The sequence below is a fragment of the Nerophis ophidion genome, linkage group LG28, assembly GCF_033978795.1.
Source record: "Nerophis ophidion isolate RoL-2023_Sa linkage group LG28, RoL_Noph_v1.0, whole genome shotgun sequence".
Taxonomy (NCBI): Eukaryota; Metazoa; Chordata; class Actinopteri; order Syngnathiformes; family Syngnathidae; genus Nerophis; species Nerophis ophidion.
Genome location: NC_084638.1, coordinates 20,147,113 through 20,173,052, shown reverse-complemented (window position 1 = coordinate 20,173,052; position 25,940 = coordinate 20,147,113). Strand labels below are relative to the sequence as shown.

The window sequence follows — 25,940 nt, the reverse complement described above, 5'->3', positions numbered from 1 at the left end:
AAAATATTTGACACATCTGAGCTGAAGTTTGTTTGTGTTGTCTTGCAGACGTCCAACAGATGAACGCTCGTCAAGAAGAACGTCCTCTTCAGCAGCAGGAGGATCCACAGCCCCCCCACATTAAAGAGGAAGAGGAAGATCTCTGGGTTACTCAGGAGGAAGAGTTTCTTTCAGGGCAGGATGAGGCTGATCTCAGCAAGTTTCCACTGACTGTTGTCTCCGTGAAGACTGAACAGCATGAAGACAAACCACCTGAGTCCTCACAGCTTCATCACAGTCCAAGTAAGCACAACATCCACATATCATCTAATACAATGTTTGTGACACATGTTCATCTGGTTGCCACATTTATGACTAAAGATGAAGACATACTTGCTTTTTAACACCACCATTTAAAAATGAATGCTCATCAATTGTGTGAATCAGCGAAGTGAATTATATTTATATAGCGCTTTTCTCTAGTGACTCAGAGCGCTTTTACATAGTGAAACACAATATCTAAGTGACATTTAAACCAGTGTGGGTGTCACTGGGAGCAGGTGGGTAAAGTGTCTTGCCCAAGGACACAATGGCAGTGACTAGGATGGTGGAAGCGGGGATCGAACTTGGAACCCTCAAGTCACTGGCACGGCCACTCTACCAACCGACAGGGCGCTTGCTCCCGCTGACGTGCTGGTCCTCAAGTGTTGGCTGGATAAGAGCGCACCGTCACAATACACAAAACAAAACACCGGCGGAAAGCGATAATCAATTAAAAAAACAAGCAAACTTGAATTTTGACCCGGAGAAGGCAGGTCGGTTAAAAAAAAAAAAAAACAGATCCTTTTTGATTTCAATGCGTAAAAAGACATAAAAAGTGTGTTAACGCCAACACTGGTTATTAATGTGATTATCAGACAGCAGTCATTTCCATTAGACAATATTCAAATATAGGTGGTAGTGTTGTAACCATACCAATATTTTGGTACCGGTACTAAAATTATTTTGGTACTTTTCTAAATAAAGGGGACCACAAAGATGGCATTATTGGCTTTATTTTAACAAAAAACTTAGGGTACATTAAACATATGTTTCTTATTGCAGTTAAGTCCTTAAATAAAATAGTGAACCTACTAGACAACTTGTCTTTTAGTAGTAAGTAAACAAACAAAGACTCTTAATTGTTCATTTACTGTTAATATCTGCTTATTTTCTCTTTTAACATGTTCTGTCTACACTTCTGTTAAAATGTATTAATCACTTTTTTTTCTGTTGTTTGATATTTGACATTAGTTTTGGATGATACCACAAATGTGGGTATCAATCCGATACCAAGTAGTTACAGGATCATACGTTAGTCATCTTCAAAGTCCTCATGTATCCAGGGACATATTTCCTGAGTTTATAAACATAATATACATTTTCTTAAAAAGAAAGAAGATTTTGTGATGCCAAAAAATATCGACGTAATCATAGTAGTATCGACTAGGTACGTGGCTTTTCTTTACATTTTGATGCCGGTGAGCTACGGTGTGTAGTGAAGCAGGTTTAGCTTTTCCTCGTCCTCCAGTGATTACTTTATTTGTTGCCATGGAGGTGAGGATTAGTGATTTAGAAGTCGCTAAAACACTGCCGACAGCGGATGGACGTTAGCCGCTAGATAGCTAGCCATGTCTTAAATCACACTTCCTGAGGGTGTTTCAGTGTTATAACTTTACGTTTATTGTTAGTTTTTTAGCCAAAAGGCACCCGTTCTACCTTTCCTGTCTACACACTGTGTCTGCTTGTAAGTAGTCCGTGATTTGTGCCGCCGAACATGCTTGTCTGCTCGTAAACCAGCAATGTAACTTCAACGCGATAGAAGGGCGGTGCGAGACCGGTACGTTCCAGAGACGGTATAGTCCCGAAAATGATTCATTAGTATCGCTGTACTATACTAATACCGGTATATCGTACAACCCTAATAGGTGGTATGGCCCACATATGATTAAAATGACAAAATAATGTTGGTTTTCATTAGATATGTTCTAGTATTGTATATGTGGATGGGGGCCCTGATTTGGACAGGCATGTGATTTTTCTGTCTAAAGTCGTAATTCCATCTTTTTTAATCTCGGGGGGGGAAAAAAAGTGTCGACCAATCAACTACGGCGTAATATAATATTACGCCGTAGTTGATTGGTCGATATGTTCCTTTTGACCAATCAGGACATCTGTTATGAATGATGACGTTATTACCACCATTTTCCAAATGTAAACAATGTCGGTTCTCAAGAGAAAGGACGCTTCACGAGTAAAATAAATTGATAAACATGTCAAAAATAAGTTTTTATGGGACTGGATGGAAAGGGAAATCACTGATACTGTTGGGAAGAAGGAATTACGACTTTGTTTGGCGATTTTATTCGGAAAATCGATCGTCCCGGAAAAGTTTTTTGCACGTGGTGTCATGATAATATTGACTATGGATCACAAGGTTTCAAGGTTTTGGAAGTACATGCGAAACAGCAAAAACATATGAAACAACTTGACGCAAGGAAAACAAACTTTTCACTAGCTGGTACTTTTGGATGTCAACCGAAAGTGAGCAAACCTTACGGACTTCATCCTTTGTTTACATCGACAACTGCCAGAGACATCGAGAGGAAAGATCCACCCAAACGACCCACTTCAGTTGCAGACATAATGAGGTAAGCTAAAAAAATATTTGCTCTCAAAATACGCATGTTTGTTTTAAATATTAACCAATTATTGCTTTGCGAAATATAAATGTTTTTTTCTAAAAATAAAAAGCCACATGAAAATATATTATGAAATTACAGACATTCAAATAGTCGCATTATTGATTCCAGTTAACAATTTATTTGAAATAAATTTGCATATAATACTATTTTGTAATATTAATTTCTTATGTAGTCTCTTAGTCTCTGCTTCACGGTGGCAGAGGGGTTAGTGCGTCTGCCTCACAATAAGAAGTTCCTGCAGTCCTGGGTTCAAATCCAGGCTTGGGATCTTTCTGTGTGGAGTTTGCATGTCCTCCCCGTGAATGCGTGGGTTCCCTCCGGGTACTCCGGCTTCCTCCCACTTCCAAAGACATGCACCTGGGGATAGGTTGATTGGCAACACTAAATTGGCCCTAGTGTGTGAATGTGAGTGTGAATGTTGTCTGTCTATCTGTGTTGGCCCTGCGATGAGGTGGCGACTTGTCCAGGGTGTACCCCGCCTTCCGCCCGATTGTAGCTGAGATAGGCGCCAGCGCCCCCCGCGACCCCGAAAGGGAATAAGCGGTAGTAAATGGATGGATGGGTCTCTTAAAAAATATTTTCGGTGGTGTAACAATCTTGAAGGTAAATATTGTCACACTTGTTTCATGCAATTTGTCAGTGTCCACACATTATTATTATTTCCTATTTTGAAATATTGTTGTGCTTGTAGCGTGAAAGCAAGACAACTTCGAGTATCGTTGACACACAAAAACGTGTGCGTCCTTTATTCTTTTTGAACAAACCAGACTGAAACGTAAAACACTCAAAATGGCGGGAACAACAAACCCCCACCTTTGGGAGAATCTACTGACGGCCACTTAAAGGGGCCGCGCCGAATTACCTGCAACGGAACAACCTTGTCATGTGCCTAATTGAACAGTACAGTGAAACAGAACAACATTGTCATGTGCACAATCAAACAGTACAGTGAATAATAACAATAAGGTCAAGCACTAGGTGTGGCGAATTATGTCCGTAAATCAACCGCTACAATATAAGTAAAGAATACTAAACATGTTTAATTATTTTCATAAATTTATATCCTATTTTGGCGAAAACCATGAAATGTTTACATTTGGTATTTTGTTATATCTATAACTAAACTTGTAGGCAATTAGGCAAATACATTAAAACTGTGAATTGTTATTAGTGGTTATTATGTATTTTACAATTAATGCTACTTACTGATAGCATATATCATGTAATAGTCTTAACTTGAAAATATATTTTGTATAATAATAAATCTTGACAAACCAGTTACACCACTGATAATGTTTTTTACCCCATTTATACAATATAAGTTGGCAGTGAAATCCAGAAAAGAAGCTACAAAAGCAGAGACCAAAAGGAAAATGCAGGCTGCTCAGAAATTTGCTAGGAAAGCTCATGGTAGGGCTCTCCGCAAGTAAATGTGTGAAGTGAACTGAAGTAATGTGGTACTGCTATGCTGATGACACCCAACTCTACATGTCCCTAAAGCTGACCAACACGCCGGATTGTAGTCAGCTGGAGGCGTGTCTTAATGAAATTAAACAATGGATGTCCGCTAACTTTTTGCAACTCAACGCCCAAAAAACGGAAATGCTGATTATCGGTCCTGCTAGACACCGAACTCTATTTAATAATACAACTCTAACATTTGACAACCAAACAATTAAACAAGGCGACACGGTAAAGAATCTAGGTGTTATCTTCGACCCAACTCTCTCCTTTGAGGCACACATTAAAAGCGTTACTAAAACAGCCTTCTTTCATCTCCGTAATATCGCTAAAATTCGCTCCATTCTGTCCACTAAAGACGCTGAGATCATTATCCATGCGTTTGTTACGTCTCGCCTCGACTACTGTAACGTATTATTTTCGGGTCTCCCCATGTCTAGCATTAAAAGATTACAGTTGGTACAAAATGCGGCTGCTAGACTTTTGACAAGAACAAGAAAGTTTGATCATATTACGCCTGTACTGGCTCACCTGCACTGGCTTCCTGTGCACTTAAGATGTGACTTTAAGGTTTTACTACTTACGTATAAAATACTACACGGTCTAGCTCCATCCTATCTTGCCGATTGTATTGTACCATATGTCCCGGCAAGAAATCTGCGTTCAAAGGACTCCGGCTTATTAGTGATTCCCAAAGCCCCAAAAAAGTCTGCGGGCTATAGAGCATTTTCCATTCGGGCTCCAGTACTCTGGAATGCCCTCCCGGTAACAGTTCGAGATGCCACCTCAGTAGAAGCATTTAAGTCTCACCTTAAAACTCATTTGTATACTCTAGCCTTTAAATAGACTCCCTTTTTAGACCAGTTGATCTGCCGTTTCTTTTCTTTTTCTTCTATGTCCCACTCTCCCTTGTGGAGGGGGTCCGGTCCGATCCGGTGGCCATGTACTGCTTGCCTGTGTATCGGCTGGGGACATCTCTGCGCTGCTGATCCGCCTCCGCTTGGGATGGTTTCCTGCTGGCTCCGCTGTGAACGGGACTCTCGCTGCTGTGTTGGATCCGCTTTGGACTGGACTCTCGCGACTGTGTTGGATCCATTGTGGATTGAACTTTCACAGTATCATGTTAGACCCGCTCGACATCCATTGCTTTCCTCCTCTCCAAGGTTCTCATAGTCATCATTGTCACCGACGTCCCACTGGGTCATTTTTGTCACCGATGTCCCACTGGGTGTGAGTTTTCCTTGCCCTTATGTGGGCCTACCGAGGATGTCGTGGTGGTATGTGCAGCCCTTTGAGACACTAGTGATTTAGGGCTATATAAGTAATCATTGATTGATTGATTGATTGATAAATAAACCGTAGATAATAACAGTGATCAATGTGACACCTGTGGATGTGAAATGAACACAAGATGTAAATATTAGTGACTAAATACTGTTGGGACTGAACCGTATACAGTGATTCATTAGGATGATTGGGATATGTATGTTCTATTAATGATGTTTTCATGTCTTTAAACATTAAAATATTTTCTTCTAATGGTGCTGTCTTTGTTAATTTTAGTGTGTTAAATTGGTGAAAAACCAGGAGCTTCGGGGGGCGTTGTCCCCTTTGTCCCCCCACCAGGGCACCGCCCTGGACCTGGCTGGTGGCCTTCATCCCCCCGAACCCTGGAAATGTTTTCAGTCTTTTTCATTGTGGTCAAATCACATACCTGATTTATATAATCTATTATTACTATTATTAATAAGGTAAACAAGTTATCTTTTGAAGGTGTAGTCAGTTAACTGATTACTTCTTCCCCATTTAACTGTGGCGACACTATCTAAATGAAAGTAAAACAGATGTCATCTTTCTTGGCCAACATGTTGACTGTGCTAATGCTTCTTTTATAACAGACATGTCTCCGTAGATGAATGTGAAAATGACAGTAATTACAGTCCACCAGCAGAGGGAGCTCATCACTAGTACTACTGCGTGGAGGCTGGCATGTGGTACATTATTTGCTGTGTGTGTATCACTTATTCAGAGGGAGAACAGCACACTTTCACATACGGCGTCTACCAATAAAAATTGCAGGAATGACTTTTAGGATGTTTTTATATGAATAAGGTGGATTGGACGTTGGCCTTGGAAGGCATTCTCCTGAAGGTGTTCTTCATGTGTCAGCTGGAAGTACCCTGACTGCTGTGAGGGGAAACTAAAGAGATTGTGAGATCATATGTTGGTGCAGGACAATATCTCATGTGACTGAGCAAAGCTGGACTTTTCTAAAGAATGTTTGTTTTCTCCTGTCCCTCAGACCTCAGTGAAGAACATCTTCCTCATGAGCTGGAGGAAGAATCACAGTCCCCCCACATACACGAGGAAGAAGGGGTACCACATTCCCAACACATCAAAGAGGGAGGAGAGGAGCCACAGCACCCCCCCCCCCCACACACATTAAAGAGGAAGATGAGACACCACAGACCCATAGTGTTAAACTGACCCTTCACATTAAAGGGCAAGCGGAGGACCCACTGATCTTACACATCAAAAAGGAAGAGGAGGACCCACTGATCTTACACATCAAAAAGGAAGAGGAGGACCCACTGAGCTTACACATCAAAGAGGAAGAGGAGGACCCACTGAGCCCTCCCTTTAAGGAGCAAGAGAACCCACTGACCCCTCACGTTAAAAAGGAAGAGGTGGACTCACTGACCCTCTACTTGGGCAAAGGTGAAAGTGAGGAGAACAGAGAGGCGGAGCCTCCAAGCAGCAGCTCAACACAACACATGACAACAGAAGCTGATGGAGACCACTGTGGAGGATCACAAGCAGACAAGCTCTTAGCTCCACTATCAGATAGTGAGGACACAACGTCACACTCTTCTGACAGGGATGGCGAAAATTCTAATGATGATAAGACATGTCACACTGACAACACTCACCTCAAATGTTCTCACTGTGACAAAACCTTTAAATACCATTGTCATCTGAAAACACACACAAGAAGACACACTGGAGAAAAACCTTTTATATGTTCAATACGTGGTAAAGGTTTTGTAGAAAGTCGCTATTTGAAAGTACACATGAGAAGTCACACGGGTGAAAAAACTTTTTCCTGTTCAATCTGTGGTAAATGTTTTGTTCTCAGTCACAATTTGAAAGTGCACATGAGAAGACACAGTGGTGAAAAACCTTTTTCCTGTTCAACCTGTGGTAAAGGTTTTACACAAAGTCAACATTTGAGAAGACACATGAGAACACACACTGGAGGAAAACCTTTTTCCTGTTCAACCTGTGGTAAAGGTTTTACACAAAGTCATGATTTAAAAGTACACATGACAGCACACACTGGTGAAAAACCTTTTTCTTTAACCTGTGGTAAAAGTTTTACAAAAAGTCAGAGTTTGAAAAGACACAAGAGAACACAGAATCACATTCCTGTTCAATCTGCAACAGAAGCTTTTGTGACCGATAAAACCTTGTAGCACACATGAAAACACACTCACACTCAAACCACTCCTTACAACACTCAAAAAGCCATGCAATAAATTAAGAAATAAGACAACCTGACCAAATCCTTCAAAAAAATTACATTAACGAAAAAATAGAGGAAAATCCAAATAAGCCACGTGAGCTCTGGAAAATGCTCAACAACTAGCTTCCTGGATGCAGCCAGAAACATAAAACCAGACTCAACACCATCCACATCAAGGAGGGTGACTCCCTCATAACAGACAAAATGGAGGTAGCAAGCAGACTTAACACCTTTTTCACCAGCATAGCCACAACTCTAGTAAACAAGCTGTCCCACCACTCTGGTTGCTTTGGTGTAGAACACATTAAAGCCTTCTACAGAAGGCTAGGAGTAATCAACAACAATTTCAAATTAGAAATGGTCTCAGCTAGCGAGGGGCTGAATAAATTGAGCGCGCTCCACCTAAACATGGCCACCGGCCTTGACAATATCCCCTCCAGATTCTTCAGGGACTCTGCCACCACCATTGCCCCAATATAATAAATCTCTCAATCAAACAAGGCCAAGTACCTAAGGGTTTCAAGATAGCAAGAGTAACCCCCCTTTATAAAAAAGAAAGCAAATTAGAACCTGGTAACTACCGACCTGTTTCTATTCTCAGCTCCATTTCGAAAGAAATGGAAAAAATAGTTTAAGAACAGGTTGATAGCTAACTTGCTACTAATAAACTAATGTACAAATTCCAATCCGGCTTCAGAACTAACCACTCCACTGACACATGCCTTCTCTATCTGACCGACCACATCAAACATGAGGTGGACGCGGGCAAATACTGCGGCATGGTCATGCTGGACATTCAGAAAGCCTTTGACATCGTTAACCACGCTAGACTGTTGGACAAGCTCAGAGCAATCGGATTCGATAATACCTCATCGAGCTTGATGGGGAGGAAACAGGTGGTAGAGGTGAATGGCACCGTGTCCCCTCCCCTCTCAGTAAGCTGTGGAGTCCCCCAAGGCAGTATACTAGGACCTTTACTGTTCTTAATATACGTAAATGACATGCCATCAGCATGCTACTGTGAATTGTTCCTGTTTGCGGATAACTCGTCCCTGCTGGTATCCTGCAAGGACAAGTCACAGGTGGAACAAATCCTCAGTGCTGAACTCCTTAATATTTGCACCTGGCTCGCTGACAACAAGCTATCCATACACTTGGGTAAAACGGAATCCATCCTATTTGGGTTCCACATCAACCTTAAAGGCCTACTGAAATGAGATTTTCTTATTTAAACGGGGATAGCAGGTCCATTCTATGTGTCATACTTGATCATTTTGCGATATTGCCATATTTTTGCTGAAAGGATTTAGTAGAGAACATCTACGATAAAGTTCGCAACTTTTGGTCGCTAATAAAAAAGCCCTGCCTTTACCGGAAGTAGCAGACGATGATGTCACCGGTGTGAGGGCTCCTCACATCCTCACATTGTTTATAATGTGAGCCTCCAGCATCAAGAGCTATTCGGACCGAGAAAGCGACAATTCCCCCATTAATTTGAGCAAGAATGAAATATTTGTAGATGAGGATATTGATAGTGAAGGACTAGAAAAAAAATACAAAAAAAAATAAAGTTAAAAAAAAAAAAGGTGATTGCATTGGAAGAAATTCAGATGGTTTTAGACACATTTACTAGGATAATTCTGGGAAATCCCTTATCTTTCTATTGTGTTGCTAGTGTTTTAGTGAGTTAAATAGTACCTGATAGTCAGAGGGGTGTGTCCACGGGTGTGTTGACGCCTGTCTCTGAGTGAAGTTACGGCAGTTGCATGGACGGCGCAAGCTCCGCTGATCTCCGCTGATCTCCGCTGATCTCCGCTGAGGCGAATTTTTACCACAATTTTTTCACCGAAACCTGCCGGTTCACAAGTGGTCGGGAACCATGTTCGTTTGACCGCTCTGATCCATAGTAAAGCTTCACCTCTGAGAATTTTAAACAAGGAAACACTGTGTGTTTGTGTAGCTAAAGGCTAAAGTTTCCCACCTCCATCTTTCTACTTTGACTTCTCCATTATTAATTGAACAAATTGCAAAAGGTTCAGCAACACAGATGTCCTAAATACTGTGTAATTGCACGATGAAAAGAGACGACTTTTAGCCGCAAGTGATGCTGGCTAGTATGTTCCCTCCAACCAGTAACGTCACAAACACGCATCATCATTCCGCTACGTTTTCAACAGCAAACTCCGCGGGAAATTTAAAATTGTAATTTAGTAAACTAAACCGGCTGTATTGGCATGTGTTGCAATGTTAATATTTCATCATTGATCCATAAACTATCAGACTGCGTGGACGGCAGTAGTGGGTTTCAATAGGCCTTTAAGACAGTCGGTGACTTCACTATAAAAGTGAGTGACATTGTTGTCACAAGGAAAAAAGAGATCACCTATCTAGGTTCCATTCTAGAGGCTAATCTTTCATGTGATAAAATGGCAACCAAGGTAATCAAAAAGGTCAACCAAAGAACGAGATTTCTCTAAGATTCTCCTCTCTGGTCAACAAAAGCACCTTGAAGATTCTAGCGGGAACTCTCGTTCAACCTTTTTTCGATTACGCTTGCACCTCCTGGTACCCCAGCACCTCTAAAACCCTCAAATCTAGACGGCAAACATCCCAGAACAAGCTAATCCGGTTACTTTTAGACCTCCACCCCAGATCACACCTCAATCCAACCCACTTCTCCAAAGTGGGCTGGCTCAGGGTGGACGACAGAGTGAAAAAACTTGCATTGAGCCTAATCTATAAAATCCGCTACTCCTCCCTAATACCAAAGTACATGTCAAATTACTTCCTTAACGTATGACCGCCATAACCAAAACACCAGGGGGAGCTCCACAAACCACGTTAAACCCTGATTCCGATCTAACAAAGGTCTTAACTCATTCTCTTTCTATGCCACATCAATGTGGAATGCCCTCCCAACAGGTGTAAAAGTGAGTGCATCTCTATCCTCTTTCAAAACCGCTCTAAAACAACACTTCCTGGCAACTTCAACCCTTTACTAATACCCTCCCCCCTTCACATCCCATCTTCCCGGATTGGTAAATAACCAAATGTAAATAATCAAATGTATTTCTAATGTATATACTTGTTCTTATGCTATCTGAACTCACTATGTTCTCTGCTGCCTGTACATATCCTACTAAGTAAGACCTACACTGTTTCAATGTCCTTTTCTCTGTTGATGCAATTGTTGATGACTGACGTACTGATATCGACAAAGCTCCTCATCCCACCCCCCGGATTGTAAATAATGTAAATAATTGAATGTATATACTTTGATGATTAACCTGTGTGATGACTGTATTATGCTGATAGTATATATTTGTACCATGAATTGATTAACGTGGACCCCGACTTAAACAAGTTGAAAAACTTATTCGGGTGTTACCATTTAGCGGTCAATTGTACGGAATATGTACTGTACTGTGCAATCTACTAATAAAAGTCTCAATCAATTGAGCAGTGGTGTTTTATACATGATCAATTACTTTTAACATGTGTGACTTTATGAATCACTTGTTGGGTCTCAATAATCCATTCCTTTAATCATCTTTATTACTCTCTTTTGTAATATGTATATTGTTGTATATGTATGTCCCCTTTATGCAATATGTAGATTAGAAAAAATGGCAACATTACATGTGCAAGGTTATGAAGGATAATTTTGTTTTTAATAATCTACATTTTTTTATTTAAAAAAAACTACACATGACAATTGTTTTTTAAAATTGTTTAGGATCCCCCCCTTCCCCCCTCCCCTCCTTTTTAGAATCTCTCGAACATGATCAATTTCTGAAAACACGGGAAAGTTTGGAATGTTAGGGAGAAGTCAATAATATGCATCATCGCACAGAGCTTTACTGTACATCCATCCATTTTTCCTACCACTTGTCCCTTTCATTTTATAGATATAGCCTTTAATCACAAACTTCTCCGCCAAAGGGTGTTGTGTGTTGGTAAACTCCTTCTGTCAGAGTGCTGTTCAACACAGTAAAGAGAAACCCAAGGATGCGCAAGACGCTGAGTAAAACATTTCTTTTACTGCGGAAATCTACTCACGAAAACAATCCAAACAAGAGGTAACAAAAAGCTACGGTGCGAAAAAGAGAAGACAAAATGTGCATCGTAGAAAAAAGAACAATGGCACATACAAAAATTAACTTAACTTTGGTTGGAGTTACAAGACGTGCACAATACAAAACAACACCAAGCTGGATGGCACCGGGAACTGCCAAGGTAGCAAAAAATACTCGAAGCATAGAATCAACTGGTGTGGATTGGAATCGCCGAGTGCCATCCAGCTGTTAAGGTGCTGCTTAAGTAGCACCAGGGTCAATTGGAAGCAGCTGTGCATGTCCCAAAACTCCGCCCACGAGGGCAACACAGGAACTCTCGGAGGAAGGAGAAATGAAAAAACAAGGTCAACTGCACCAAAAGAGGAAAACTGACAATACAAACCACAAGGTGGCAGCAGGTGGTGAAAACGTCCCTCAAAATAATTTGGAAAAAAATAGACTGTGCAAAACAGATAAATCATCACAAATAAAGTTAAATCATTCAAAAAGTTTACCTTTGTGACTCACTTCTATTCAAATTCATCCAGGATGTTTCTCCAGAATGTTACATTGTAGGCTGCTGTCAAACTGTTATGTCTACTAGGAAAATGTAAACCAAATATGTTCTTGATAAATTTTATATATATATATATATATATATATATATATATATATATATATATATATATATATATATATATATATATATACACACACACAGGACTCTCTCCGCTGTGTTGGATCCACTTTGGACTGGACTCTCACGGTTGTGTTGGATCCACTATGGATTGAACTTTCACAGTATCATGTTAGACCCGCATGACATCCATTGCTTTCGGTTCCCCTAGAGGGTTGTGGGGTTGGGGGGTGGGGGTTGCCCACATATGCAGTCCTCTCCAAGGTTTCTCATAGTCATCATTGTCACTGACGTCCCACTGGGTGGGAGTTTTCCTTGTACTTTTGTGGGCTCTACCGAGGATGTCGTTGTGGTTTGTGCAGCCTTTTGAGACACTAGTGATTTAGGGCTATATAAATAATCATTGATTGATTGATGATTGACATATATATATATATATATATATATATATATATATATATATATATATATATATATATATGTATATATGTATATATATATATATATATATATATATGTATATATATATATATATATATATATATATATATATATATATATATATATATACATATATATATATATATATATATATATATATATATATATATATATATATATATATATACTTCACTTTTTTTTTTCTTTCAGAATAAGTAAATAGTATTTAATAAAATAGCTTTACCGGGGGTGGAAAGCTGGTTTTACTTATTTCTCTCGCGAGATTTCGAAAAGAGCTGGTTACTTGTTTCTCTCGCGTGATCTGACAACACTGCGCGAACCAAACACGGCGAGGATAAAGCAAGATGGCGTTTGACGGTGAAGACGTTATTGCAGTCGTCACAGTTCAGTGTTCTTGATCTGTGCCCCCATGTACACATATATGTCCTTTATTAGACTCTAGTAAATAGAGTAAACATCGTTAATAACTGTTTGCATCCGGTTATATTAGTCTGAGCGCACTTTGATGCTTCTCGAGCTAGCTTAGCCTGCTAGTTAGCTTAGCGTGTTAGCTGCTAACAAAGAGAGGCGGAAGTGATCAAAACACATCGCTAAGCAGAGATCAAGTGTGCGAAAGAACAATAGCAGAGTACGACGAGGAACTTTGTCCAACAAAAGAGGAGAAGGAGCGACAACATCAAAAACATCAAGTTGTGTTACACAGAACAGGTTTGTTTATTTCTTAGTCTCACATATTTACTAACTTTATAGTTGATTAATAACACTATGCCTAATATATTGTGTATAAGAAGTTGTGTTGTCTTGTGAGGATGATGCATTCCGTCTGCTACTTGCAATGTGGTCTTGCAACCACGTGGTTGTCGGTGTTCTGTCAAATGTAACTACGAAAGATGAGTTACATATCCCAGTCCATTTGTACAATAAACTATCAGTGGTGGAACAAGTCAGAGCTGGGCCGGGAGCGGACCCATGACGGGGCCACCTAAACCCAAATAGTGGGATAGTGGCGTGCGCAACCTGAGGGTCCCTGGTTCAATCCCCACCTAGTACCAGCCTCGTCACGTCCGTTGTGTCCTGAGCAAGACACTTCACCCTTGCTCCTGATTGGCGCTGGTTAGCGCCTTGCATGGCAGCTCCCGCCATCCGTGTGTGAATATGTGTGTGAATGGGTAAATGTGGAAGTAGTGTCAAAGCGCTTTGAGTACCTTGAAGGTAGAAAAGCGCTATACAAGTACAACCCATTTATCATTTATTATTTATCATAATAATGCTAATTCTAACATCATTTTACAACATACACATGCCTCTCTGGGTTTACCGCCAACAATTTCTAACCAAGTTTTTTAAAAAGTTTGTCAGCAATTTTTGCTTAAATTTGCATTTTCTCAACATTTATTTTTTTCTCACTTTCACCACAGCAACAGCCCGTTCACAGGATGTAGACAAATTATCAAAGAGGATCTGTTTTTTTATTTTATTTTGCCTATCATTCACAATCCATATGTAAGACAATAACATGTTTTTATTTTTTATGCATTCTAAGTCCTAAACAAACGTTAGCAAAATCTTGACTATCCTAAATCTAACAATGGAGTCAATGGGAGTGCCTCTATTATGCTCACTAATAAGAATTAGTTAATCAATATAATATAGCCAGAAGTCATTTTTTTTAATGCTATCTCCTTAAAACATCCTGTAAGAATGCATATCCTCTGGAAATATGCTTTATAATATTGCAAAGGTGGGGCTTCACGGTGGGAGAGGGGTTAGTGCGTCTGCCTCACAATACGAAGGTCCTGCAGTCCTGGGTTCAAATCCAGGCTCGGGATCTTTCTGTGTGGAGTTTGCATGTTCTCCCCGTGAATGCGTGGGTTCCCTCCGGGTACTCCGGCTTCCTCCCACTTCCAAAGACATGCACCTGGGGATAGGTTGATTGGCAACACTAAATTGGCCCTAGTGTGTGAATGTGAGTGTGAATGTTGTCTGTCTATCTGTGTTGGCCCTGCGATGAGGTGGCGACTTGTCCAGGGTGTACCCCGCCTTCCGCCCGATTGTAGCTGAGATAGGCGCCAGCGCCCCCCGCGACCCCGAAAGGGAATAAGCGGTAGAAAATGGATGGATGGATGGATATTGCAAAGGTTTTATGGAATTTTCCAGGGTCCAAAAGTCCAAAAGGGACAACTGGTAGAACATGGATGGATGGATGGGAAAAAGGCACATCATCGACATGCCTCAATTGTTTTACTTTTTAAGGTCAAGACAAGTGTTGCCTTAAAGGAGGGTTCATATTTTAGGGCACCAAGGGAAGTTAGAAGGACACCAAGGCAAATGTTATCTTCTTTCCAGTTTGTTAATCAAATGCAGAATCGCTCACATTTATTTGTGCAATAAATTTTTGGACAATTTTGACCCGTACTTTGGGTCAAAGCATAATAATTATGTAAATGCATCAATAAGTTCATTATGCTTGGGTAAGGTGCTTTTTTTTGTTAGCCTTTATTTTGTTAGCGCAGTCAGACCTATTATTGTGAAGGGGGAAGTGTGTTGCTGTTCTCAGCTTGAAGTGTGGAGGCGACAGTTGCGACTGCTGTCGGGTTTGTACATTATTCCAACATCGATGATGTCGTTCACTACAACACAGGCAGATGAGATGTGTTGCGGGTGTATGGGTTTTCCTAGACAGCTTTAGCTTCGTAGTTTAGTCGCTATTTCGAATGACCGCGTGTTTGAAGGATGAATGAGTGGTCCAGAATAGGGTTGTGCCGATCCGATATTTGGATCGGTTCGGCCGCCGATATTTGCCAAAAAATGCGTATCGGCAAGGCGTGGGAAAATGCTGATCCAGATCCAGTTTTTAAAAAAAAACTCTGCTCCGTGTTTTCCAACACACCGATTTAAATAATACATTCCACTCTTCTGGTGCTCCCTAAACTCTGTTCCGCTTTTTCCAGCACACCTTCAAAACATCCACAAATCTACCTTCTAACCGTTCAGACGGCCGTGTGAAATAAAAGTTACGGTAAAAATGTCAGCTGTGTGGGATTATTTTACCCTACAAAACGAAAAAGATGAACAGGTGGAGTGCAAGTCATGCCACAATAAAGTCAGGCATGGTGGTAAAGTTATAAGACATTTTAATGACTCTTTAGAGTGAGAGGCTTTTTAGCACTCATCATAGATGAACACAGGAGCAGGCTGACACCTGAGCATCTTGAAGTGCTCGTCTTTGTTAGAAAGAATCTCCCCATCATGCTTGGACTTCAATTGTTTGCCCCCCCCCACCCCCTGACTGGGGCAAACAATTGAAGGGAGTGTGTAGATATTTTATATATATATATATTTTTTTTAAGTTTACACTTGTTCAAGAGCAAGTATTGATAATGAGTTATAGACATTTTATCCCACTCAGGTTGTTTGTGTGTTGTGCTATTTTTAATAATGTTAACAGCATTATTTGCACTTTATACTGTTCACTTTTTTACTGTTTAATGATGGCATTTCTGTTTGTCTTGTATAATTTTTGATATTTAGTTTTTATCCTTGAATACCAACCATTGTGTATTATTTAAACTCACCTAATTCAACTGGCTAGTTGTTATCAAGAGTACTAAAATAATTTTCAGCATGAATCTGACAACTAATTAAGCTAAATAACTTTAAACTTTAATACATGCTTGGATAGGCCAGTATCGGTATCTGATCGGAAGTGCAAAAACAATATCGGTATCGAATCGGAAGTGCAAAAACCTGGATCAGGACATCCCTAGTCCAGAACACATTATTTTCCATCCATCCATCTTCCTCCGCTTATCTGAGGCCGGGTTATAGGGGCAGCAGCCTAAGCAGGGAAGCCCAGACTCCCCTCTCTCCAGCCACTTCGTCCAACTCCTCCCGGGGGATCCCAAGGCGTTCCCAGGCCAGCCGGGAGACATAGTCTTCCCAACATGTCCTGGGTCTTCCCCGTGGCCTCCTACCGGTCGTATGTGCCCAAAACACCTCCCTAGGGAGATGTTCAGGTGGCATCCTGACCAGATGCCCGAACCACCTCATCTGGCTCCTTTCCATGTGGAGGAGCAACGGCTTTACTTTGAGCTCCTCCCGGATGACAGAGCTTCTCACCCTATCTCTAAAGGAGAGCCCCGCCACCCGGCGGAGGCAACTCATTTTGGCCGCTTGTACCCGTCATCTTATCCTTTCGGTCATAACCCAAAGCTCATGACCATAAGTGAGAATGGGAACATAGATGGAACAGTAAATTGAGAGCTTTGTCTTCCAGCTCAGTTCCTTCGTCATCGCAACGGATCAATACAGCGTCCGCATTATTCAAGACGCCGCACCAATCTGCCTGTCAATCTCACAAACCCCTCTTCCCTCGCTTGTGAACAAGACTCTGAGATACTTGAACTCCTCCCCAACCCGTAGATGGCACTCCACCCTTTTCCGGGTGAGAACCATGGACTCTGATTTGGAGGTGCTGATTCCCATCCCAGTCGCTTCACACTCTGCTGCAAACCGATCCAGTGAGAGCTGAAGATCTTGGCCAGATGAAACCATCAGGACCACATCATCTGCAAAAAGCAGAGACCTAATCATGCAGCCACCAAACCAGATACTCTCAACCCTCTGACTGTGCCTAGAAATTATATCCATAAAAGTTATGAACAAAATTGGTAACAAAGGGCAGCCTTGGCGGAGTCCAACCCTCACTGGAAACGGGTCCGACTTACTGCCCACAATGTGGACCAAGGTCTGACACTGATCGTACAGGGAGCGGACCGCCACAATCAGACAGTCCGCTACCCCATGCTCTCTGAGCACTCCCCACAGGACTCCCGAGGGACACGGTCGAATGCCTTCTCCAAGCACATGTAGACTGGTTAGGCAAACTGCCATGCACCTTGAAGGACCCTGCCGAGAGTATAGAGCTGGTCCACAGTTCCACGACCAGGACGAAAACCCCGCTGTTCCTCCTGAATCCGGGGTTGGACTATCTGGCGTAGCCTCCTCTCCAGTATACCTGAATAGACCTTACCGGCAAGGCAGTATTTTCCCTCACAAATGTTGCTTCTCCTAAGAATGACAACATTTCTCTTACATTTATGTCAATTTCCCTGACTAGCAGATTTTGTTATTTTAGCCAATTCCAAGTCATTGTTGAAATAATATGCCTTGTTTTTTTTGTTGAGTTCAGTGATTATCGATTAGATTATTACTTTGGGATGGTCAGAGAGGAAGAGTTGCAATCTCGTGAGAATTGTCTTGTTTGTCCATCCTAGGCCACCGTAGGTCACGTGCGGTGCATCACCAGACCTGCTAATGTTAGCCAAGTTAGCCGCTCATGCGTGTTGGAGTGGAGACGGCTGAGGGGAGTCGTGTATGAAACAAGCTCAGCTTCTTCATGAACGTGACGTGATGATGTCACATAAGGACTACACGCCTACAGTGGCAAAAGAATGGCGACGTTTGGGCCCCCAGACCCGCTTTATTTTTGCCGTATCGAGGCAGCGCTTTTTTACACTTTCGGACCAAACGTACAAAAGAAGACCTTTTGTATTCAGTGTGAGAGCCTCAGCTGGAGAAAGATGACACAGTGTATCCATGATTGCAAAGTTCATTGACCGTTTGTTTGATTGATTGACTAATGTTTTAATACCTCTGGACATTGACTTTAAATCTTTCTGTCAATCACACAAACATGCTTGTGGGGGAGTTTTCTGTGTCTACGTACCTTCAACACATCCGTACACCCACCACAGTGACATTTTTCCAAGTTGCACCATCCCCACATTTTCCAACCTATTCAAACCATTTCAACATCAACACATTCCACTCATCCTGGACATTCAAACTAACACTTTCCCAAGTTCCAAACCAAATTCCGGTTTTCCTTGAAATTCCAACTCTTCAACATTTAAATCATTCCAACATTCAAAATATTATTACATTCATACTACATTCAGTCAGTATTTCGGTTCAATTTCAGCATTTGATTGCGTCTTCTACCTATTATTATTATTATTATTAGTAGTAGTATTATTATTATAATAATTAAATGTAGCTTAACATATTGCTGAAAATTTAAATTTCCCCTCGGGGATTAAAAATCTATGTCTGATTTTGATTCTGATTGAATGTGTGGACTGCATGAATGATGCCTTCTCAGTTCTCACTGTAACGCAATTTGAGTATCTTGGAAACACAGTAAATTAATCTAATCCATTACTATTATTAATAATAAGGTAAACAAGTTATCTTTTGAAGGAGTAGTCCGTAATCTGATTACTTCTTCCCAGTTTAACTGTGGTGACACTATCTAAATGAAAGCAAAACAGATGTCATCTTTTTTGGCCAACATGTTGACTGTGCTCATGCTTCTTTTAGAGCATACATGTCTCTAAAGATGAATGTGAAAATCACAGTAATTATTGTCCACCAGCAGGGGGAGCCCATCACTAGTACTACTGCGTGGAGGCTGGCATGTGGTACATTATTTCCTGTGTGTGTATGACTTATTCAGAGGGAGAACAGCACACTTTCAAGTATGGCGTCTACCATTAAGGATTGCAGGAATGACTTTTTTTAAGATTTTTTATATGAAAAAGGTGGATTGGACGTTGGCCTGGGATGGCTTTCCCTTGAAGGCCTTCTTTATGTGTCAGCTGGAAGTACCCTGACTGCTGTGAGAGGAAACTTATGAGATTGTGGGATCATATGTTGGTGCAGGACAATCTCTCATGTGACTGAGCAAAGCTGGACTTTTCTAAATAATGTTTGTTTTTTCCTGTCCCACAGACCTTGATGACGAACATCTTCCTCATGAGCAGGAGGAGGAACCACAATTCCCCCGCATACATGAGGAAAAAGAGATCCCACATTCCCAACACATTAAAGAGGAAGGAGAGGAGCCACATCCCCCCCACATTAAAGAGGAATACGAGATGCCACAGACCCATAATGTTAAACTGACCCTTCACATTAAAGGGCAAGCGGAGGACCCACAGATCTTACACATCAAAAATGAAGAAGAGGACCCACTGAACCCTCACTGTAAAGGGCAAGAGAACCCGCTGACCCCTCACATTAAAAAGGAAGAGGATGACTCACTGACCCCCTACTTTAAAGAGGAAGCGGGGGACAAAGAACCGCCATACATTAAAACTGAAGAGCTGGAACACCACATCAGTCAGCCTAAATGGTTGGAGGAGTTCCCAGTGACTGGTGTCCCTGTGAAGAGTGAAGATGATGAGGTCAAAAGTGAAAGTGAGGAGAGGGGAGGGGGGGAGCCTCCAAGCAGCAGCTCAACACAACACATGACAACAGAAGCTGATGGAGGCCACTGTGGAGGATCACAAGCAGACAAGCTCTTAGCTCCACTATCAGATAGTGAGGACACAACGTCACACTCTTCTGAAACTGATGATGAAGACTCTAAAGATGACAAGACATGTCACACTGACAACACTCACTTGAAATGTTCTCACTGTGACAAAACCTTTAAACACAATTGGCATCTGAAAAGACACATGAGAACTCACACTGGAGAAAAACCTTTTTCCTGCTCAACTTGTGGTAAAGGTTTTACACAAAGTCAACATTTGAAAGTACACACTGGAACACACACTGGTGAAAAACCTTTTATCTGTTCAATATGTGGTAAAGGTTTTGTAGAAAGTCACAATTTGACATTACACATGAGAACACACACTGATGATAAACCTTTTATCTGTTCAATGTGTGGTAAACGTTTTGTTGTAAGTCACAATTTGAAAGTGCACATGACAACACACACTGGTGAAAAACCTTTTTCCTGTTCAATCTGTGGTAAAGGTTTTACACAAATGGAACATTTGAAAAGACACAAGAGAACACACACTGGTGAAAAATCACATTCGTGTTCAATCTGTAGTAAATATTTTGTACAAAGTCAACATTTGAAAGTACACATGAGAACACACACTGGTGAAAAACCTTTTTCCTGTTCAATCTGTGGTAAAGGTTTTACACAAATTCAACATTTGAAAAGACACAAGAGAACACACACTGGTGAAAAATCACATTCCTGTTCAATCTGCAACAGAAGCTTTTGTGACCAATCAAGCCTTGTAGTGCACATGAGAAGACACACAGGAGAGAAAGTGTTGAGTTGCAGGGTGTGTGGTGAAAGATTCTCTTATAAGTACCAGTGTGAGAAACACAAGTGTGCTGGTGAGAACAGCAGCAGCAAATGAAACTGCAGGATTTGAAATAAACTGTCAAGACTTTAATTTTGACTTTCTAACAACATCAGCACATATAACATGTGTGACATTGTTGTTTGTGTTTCTACATTTATAGATTACATATTTTACTTTAGTGCTTTTGTCAGTCAAGTACATGTATTAATATGTAACATTGTGTACTTTTATTAAAAATTGAACAACACGTCACAACTTTTCTGGTCAGACTTCCAGCAAAGCATTGGTGTCCTCCGTAAAGGACACGTACGTATTTGTCATGGAAAAGCACTCACATGTGATTTGTTGAATACAATTAACAATCTGTCTTCCAAAATGGCAGCTCGCCTATTATAAAGGCACAAGAAAACTAAGTTATTGTGTTTTTCAATGTTAAAAAGCTGCGTTTTTCAAGCACAAGTCTTCAATCAGTTGTCAGACGGGGTTTTGGTAAGATTAAATCATTTTTAAGACACATTTCCTTATGTCCTCTGTAATGTTCCATGTTCTGAATAAAACAACAGTTTGTCTTCCTCACACATTTATTTAACAACGACTTGTAGAGGCTCACACTTCTACTGTTGTCATCTTGCAGTCCACATGTATATCTTAGGTGTTACTGCCATCTACAGGTAACACTTATCATTACAATAATTTCACATGAAACAATCAATCAATCAATGTTTAATTATTTAGCCCTAAATCACAAGTGTTCCAAAGGGCTGTACAAGCCACAACGACATCCTCGGTTCAGAGCCCACATAAGAGCAAGGAAAAACTCACAACACTAAGTTATATGTCAAGAAAATGAGTATGACTAGAACTAAAGTATTATCAGTTTATAAAACATTCTAAGTGTTTCTGCAAGTACAACAAATAAGCACTTTTTTCTATACAACATTTTTTGAAGCAGTATCTTCAATATAAGAGACATGGTGTGTGCTATCGGGGGGGGGGAGACTGACGTCAGACGCCACCTGGACCACCTGTTCAAAAAAGTTCAAGTACCAATGATTGTCACACACACACGTGAAATGTGTCCCCTGTATTTGACCCATCCCCTTGTTCACCTCCTGGGAGGTGAGGGGAGCAGTGAGCAGTGAGCAGCAGCGGTGGCCGCGCCCGGATCAATTTGCTGCGGGGCCACTTCTTGATCATATTTTCATTTTTGACCTTTTTTGTGGATTTACCATTGGCCTGTGGAGAAGTGGGACTAAAAGAGACAATTATCAGGGGGACTTGAGTTGGAGGCACGGTACCGCAAGTAAGCTGCGGCTTTCAACGTTTTATCACGTGCTCGTATGTGCATGTCGCTACGTGCATGTCTCCTATGTCACTTTGGGGGTCATATATTTCCAGTTTAAACTTTCTGGGGTGAACTGCACTTCAGACTGTGTGGTTGAGTGTGTTCTGTTGGTATGGTATTGGCGGGGTAATATATATTATGAGGGATTCATTTGTGTGGTATTCAAATAAGTCTGATTGTGCTGTGGCTAATGGTCTTATGTCTTTTTATTTATTGTTTAACACGTTCCCAGCTGAATATCCTGTCCTACCATATGTAGGTATGTATATATATATATATATATATATATATATATATATATATATATATATATATATATATATATATATATATACATATATATATACATATATATATATATATATATATATATATATATATATATATACACGCACACACACATACACACACATATATATATACATGTGATTATATAATATATATATATATAGATATATATATATACATATATATATATATATAGATATAATATATATATATATATAATATATCCATCTATCTATCTCTATATATATATATCTCTATATATATATATATATATATATATATATATATATATATATATATATATATATATATATATATATATATATATATATCTCAGTGACATGCTGTCAGGGGAGGCAAGTGAGGCAGTGTCTCACCTTGCCACCCGGAGGGGTAACAGGCTTAACTATGAGATGTTCAAAAAACAGAGTAATAAAATAAGTTTGAATATTTCTCTTTTGGCCTACGCTTTCTATGGGATTTTGGTGTGGTTCCTGTATATTTGGATAATTTTCATGGTCAAAATCATGGAAATTCTGTGTTTCCTGGTCAAAATAACGCAGCAGACCAGAAGTGAGGCAGGCACAGGTGGTGCCTCCACGGCTACACACAAAGTGTAATGAGCGTGTGCGATATATAGGGGGCGATATATTGTTCAATGCCTCAGCAGTAATCTGGCTCACCACACTGGGAGAAATGGGGGGTGCTAAAGCTAGCAGACACACGTCTCTCCAGTGGAAGCCAGCCTTTTTTCCTTTTTTTTTGTTAAACTGTATTTTTAAAAAAACATGGCATTTTTATTAGAGTAAGCCGGCATTTGTGGGTATTTTGCTGCTTCAGCTACAAATACAGAAAGGTAAGATACACTCACAATACTTGATGTATTTTGTTAAAAGAAAATGGGACCAAAAAGTATTTAATAACAACTTTGTCAAAAACTTTTTGGACAAGTTTGTCAAACCATAATATCATTATGATAACGTTTTATGAAAGCAAATTACTCCCTTCATTTTCCTGTTATTCTAATGTGCAACCTAAATCAACAACGGTTAGAACTGCTCATATGAATTTAAGTAAAAAACTCCAAAAGTATCTATGCCTCACATGGTGTTCACCGCACGTCACTGCAGCTATATATACAAAACGTAGCATTAGTTCAATATTCAAGTTAATACGGTGAACATAAAATCAGGAAGCCATGCATTATTTTGCTCAAATGAATCCTTTATAAAATATTTAAAAAAACAAGAGTAAAATGACAGGCATATAGCGCAGTGATTACAAACAATACGGGACTGTCTCAGAAAATTTGAATATTGTGATAAAGTCCTTTATTTTCTTTAATGCGATAAAGTCCTTTATTTTCTTTAATGCAACTAAAAACATGAAAATGCCATACATTCTGGATTCATTACACATCAACTGAAATATTGCCAGCCTTTTATTATTTTTAATATTGCTGATTATGGCATACAGCTTTTTTACTTAGTCTGAGGAAATATTCTAATTTTTTTGATAGGATATTTGAGTTTGATATTTGTGGCTGTATGCCATAATCAGCAATATTAAAAATATAAAAAGGCTAGCAATATACTCCGGCTTCCTCCCACTTCCAAAGACATGCACCTGGGGATAGGTTGATTGGCAACACTAAATGGTCCCTAGTGTGTGAATGTGAGTGTGAATGTTGTCTGTCTATCTGTGTTGGCCCTGCGATGAGGTGGCGACTTGTCCAGGGTATACCCCGCCTTCCGCCCGATTATAGCTGACATAGGCGCCGGCGCCCCCCACGACCCCAAAAGGGAATAAGCGGTAGAAAATGGATGGATGGATGGATTTCAGTTGATGTGTAATGAATCCAGAATGTATGACATTTTCATGTTTTTAGTTGCATTACAGAAAATAAAGGACTTTATCACAATATTCTAATTTTCTGAGACAGTCATGTACATTGGATACAGACACCACAATTGACGTACTTCACATAAAAGTCACAATTTACCGTGATTGTTGGTTCAAAACTCATGAGGATTTTGGAAAAATAAAGGAAAAATGTTTTGGTTTTTTTTGTTGTTGTTCTGAATTTGCGCGTGTTAGAAGCTTGCTGGTGACTAAACTCTGCATGAATGTAGCAGCAGAGTGCATCAAATTTGGACGCAAAATTGCCCTAAAAACATACTTTGATTTTAAGTTTATGAGTTGAAGTACAATAATAACTCCAGTCATTATCAGGAAAACTAACATTAAAATGACTCAGTTGGTCCGCAACATGGCTTCACGGTGGTAGAGGGGTTAGTGCGTCTGCCTCACAATACGAAGGTCCTGCAGTCTGGGGTTCAAATCCAGGCTCGGGATGTTTCTGTTTGGAGTTTGCATGTTCTCCCCGTGAATGCGTGGGTTCCCTCCGGGTACTCCGGCTTCCTCCCACTTCCAAAGACATGCACCTGGGGATAGGTTGATTGGCAACACTAAATTGGCCCTAGTGTGTGAATGTGAGTGTGAATATTGTCTGTCTATCTGTGTTGGCCCTGCAATTAGGTGGCGACTTGTCCAGGGTATACCCCGCCTTCCGCCCGATTATAGCTGACATAGGCGCCGGCGCCCCCCACGACCCCAAAAGGGAATAAGCGGTAGAAAATGGATGGATGGATGGATTTCAGTTGATGTGTAATGAATCCAGAATGTATGACATTTTCATGTTTTTAGTTGCATTACAGAAAATAAAGGACTTTATCACAATATTCTAATTTTCTGAGACAGTCATGTACATTGGAAGCAGACACCACAATTGACGTACTTCACATAAAAGTCACAATTTACCGTGATTGTTGGTTCAAAACTCATGAGGATTTTGGAAAAATAAAGGAAAAATGTTTTGGGTTTTTTTGTTGTTGTTCTGTATTTGCGCGTGTTAGAAGCTTGCTGGTGACTAAACACTGCATGAATGTAGCAGCAGAGTGCATCAAATATGGACGCAAAATTGCCCTAAAAACATACTTTGATTTTAAGTTTATGAGCTGAAGTACAATAATAACTCCAGTCATTATCAGGAAAACTAACATTAAAATGACTCAGTTGGTCCGCAACATGGCTTCACGGTGGTAGAGGGGTTAGTGCGTCTGCCTCACAATACGAAGGTCCTGCAGTCCGGGGTTCAAATCCAGGCTCGGGATGTTTCTGTTTGGAGTTTGCATGTTCTCCCCGTGAATGCGTGGGTTCCCTCCGGGTACTCCGGCTTCCTCCCACTTCCAAAGACATGCACCTGGGGATAG

The 25,940-nt window shown here is 40.5% G+C and overlaps 3 protein-coding genes across 4 annotated transcripts in view; all 3 read left to right on the top strand.

Moving 5' to 3' along the window:
- Positions 1–11,414, top strand: part of LOC133545438 (uncharacterized) — a 15,923-nt gene extending 4,509 nt beyond the window's left edge. The window contains exons 2-5 of one of the 2 annotated variants that reach the window (XM_061891042.1): positions 49–282; positions 2,613–2,669; positions 6,083–6,395; positions 6,487–11,414. The gene's annotated coding sequence lies outside the window, so the exon portion shown is untranslated. The remainder of the gene's footprint in view (positions 1–48; positions 283–2,612; positions 2,670–6,082; positions 6,396–6,486) is intronic. The other variant, XM_061891043.1, reaches the window with a different exon arrangement.
- The window catches only part of LOC133545415 (gastrula zinc finger protein XlCGF52.1-like), a 229,945-nt gene that overhangs the window by 154,881 nt on the left and 49,124 nt on the right, over positions 1–25,940 (top strand). The window lies entirely within an intron of this gene.
- On the top strand, positions 13,186–21,611 carry LOC133545056 (oocyte zinc finger protein XlCOF6.1-like). The gene is made up of 2 exons (XM_061890361.1): positions 13,186–13,569; positions 19,654–21,611. Exon 2 carries the CDS (start codon positions 19,800–19,802, stop codon positions 21,087–21,089), a length of 1,290 nt encoding a protein of 429 aa, XP_061746345.1. The 5' UTR covers positions 13,186–13,569; positions 19,654–19,799; the 3' UTR covers positions 21,090–21,611.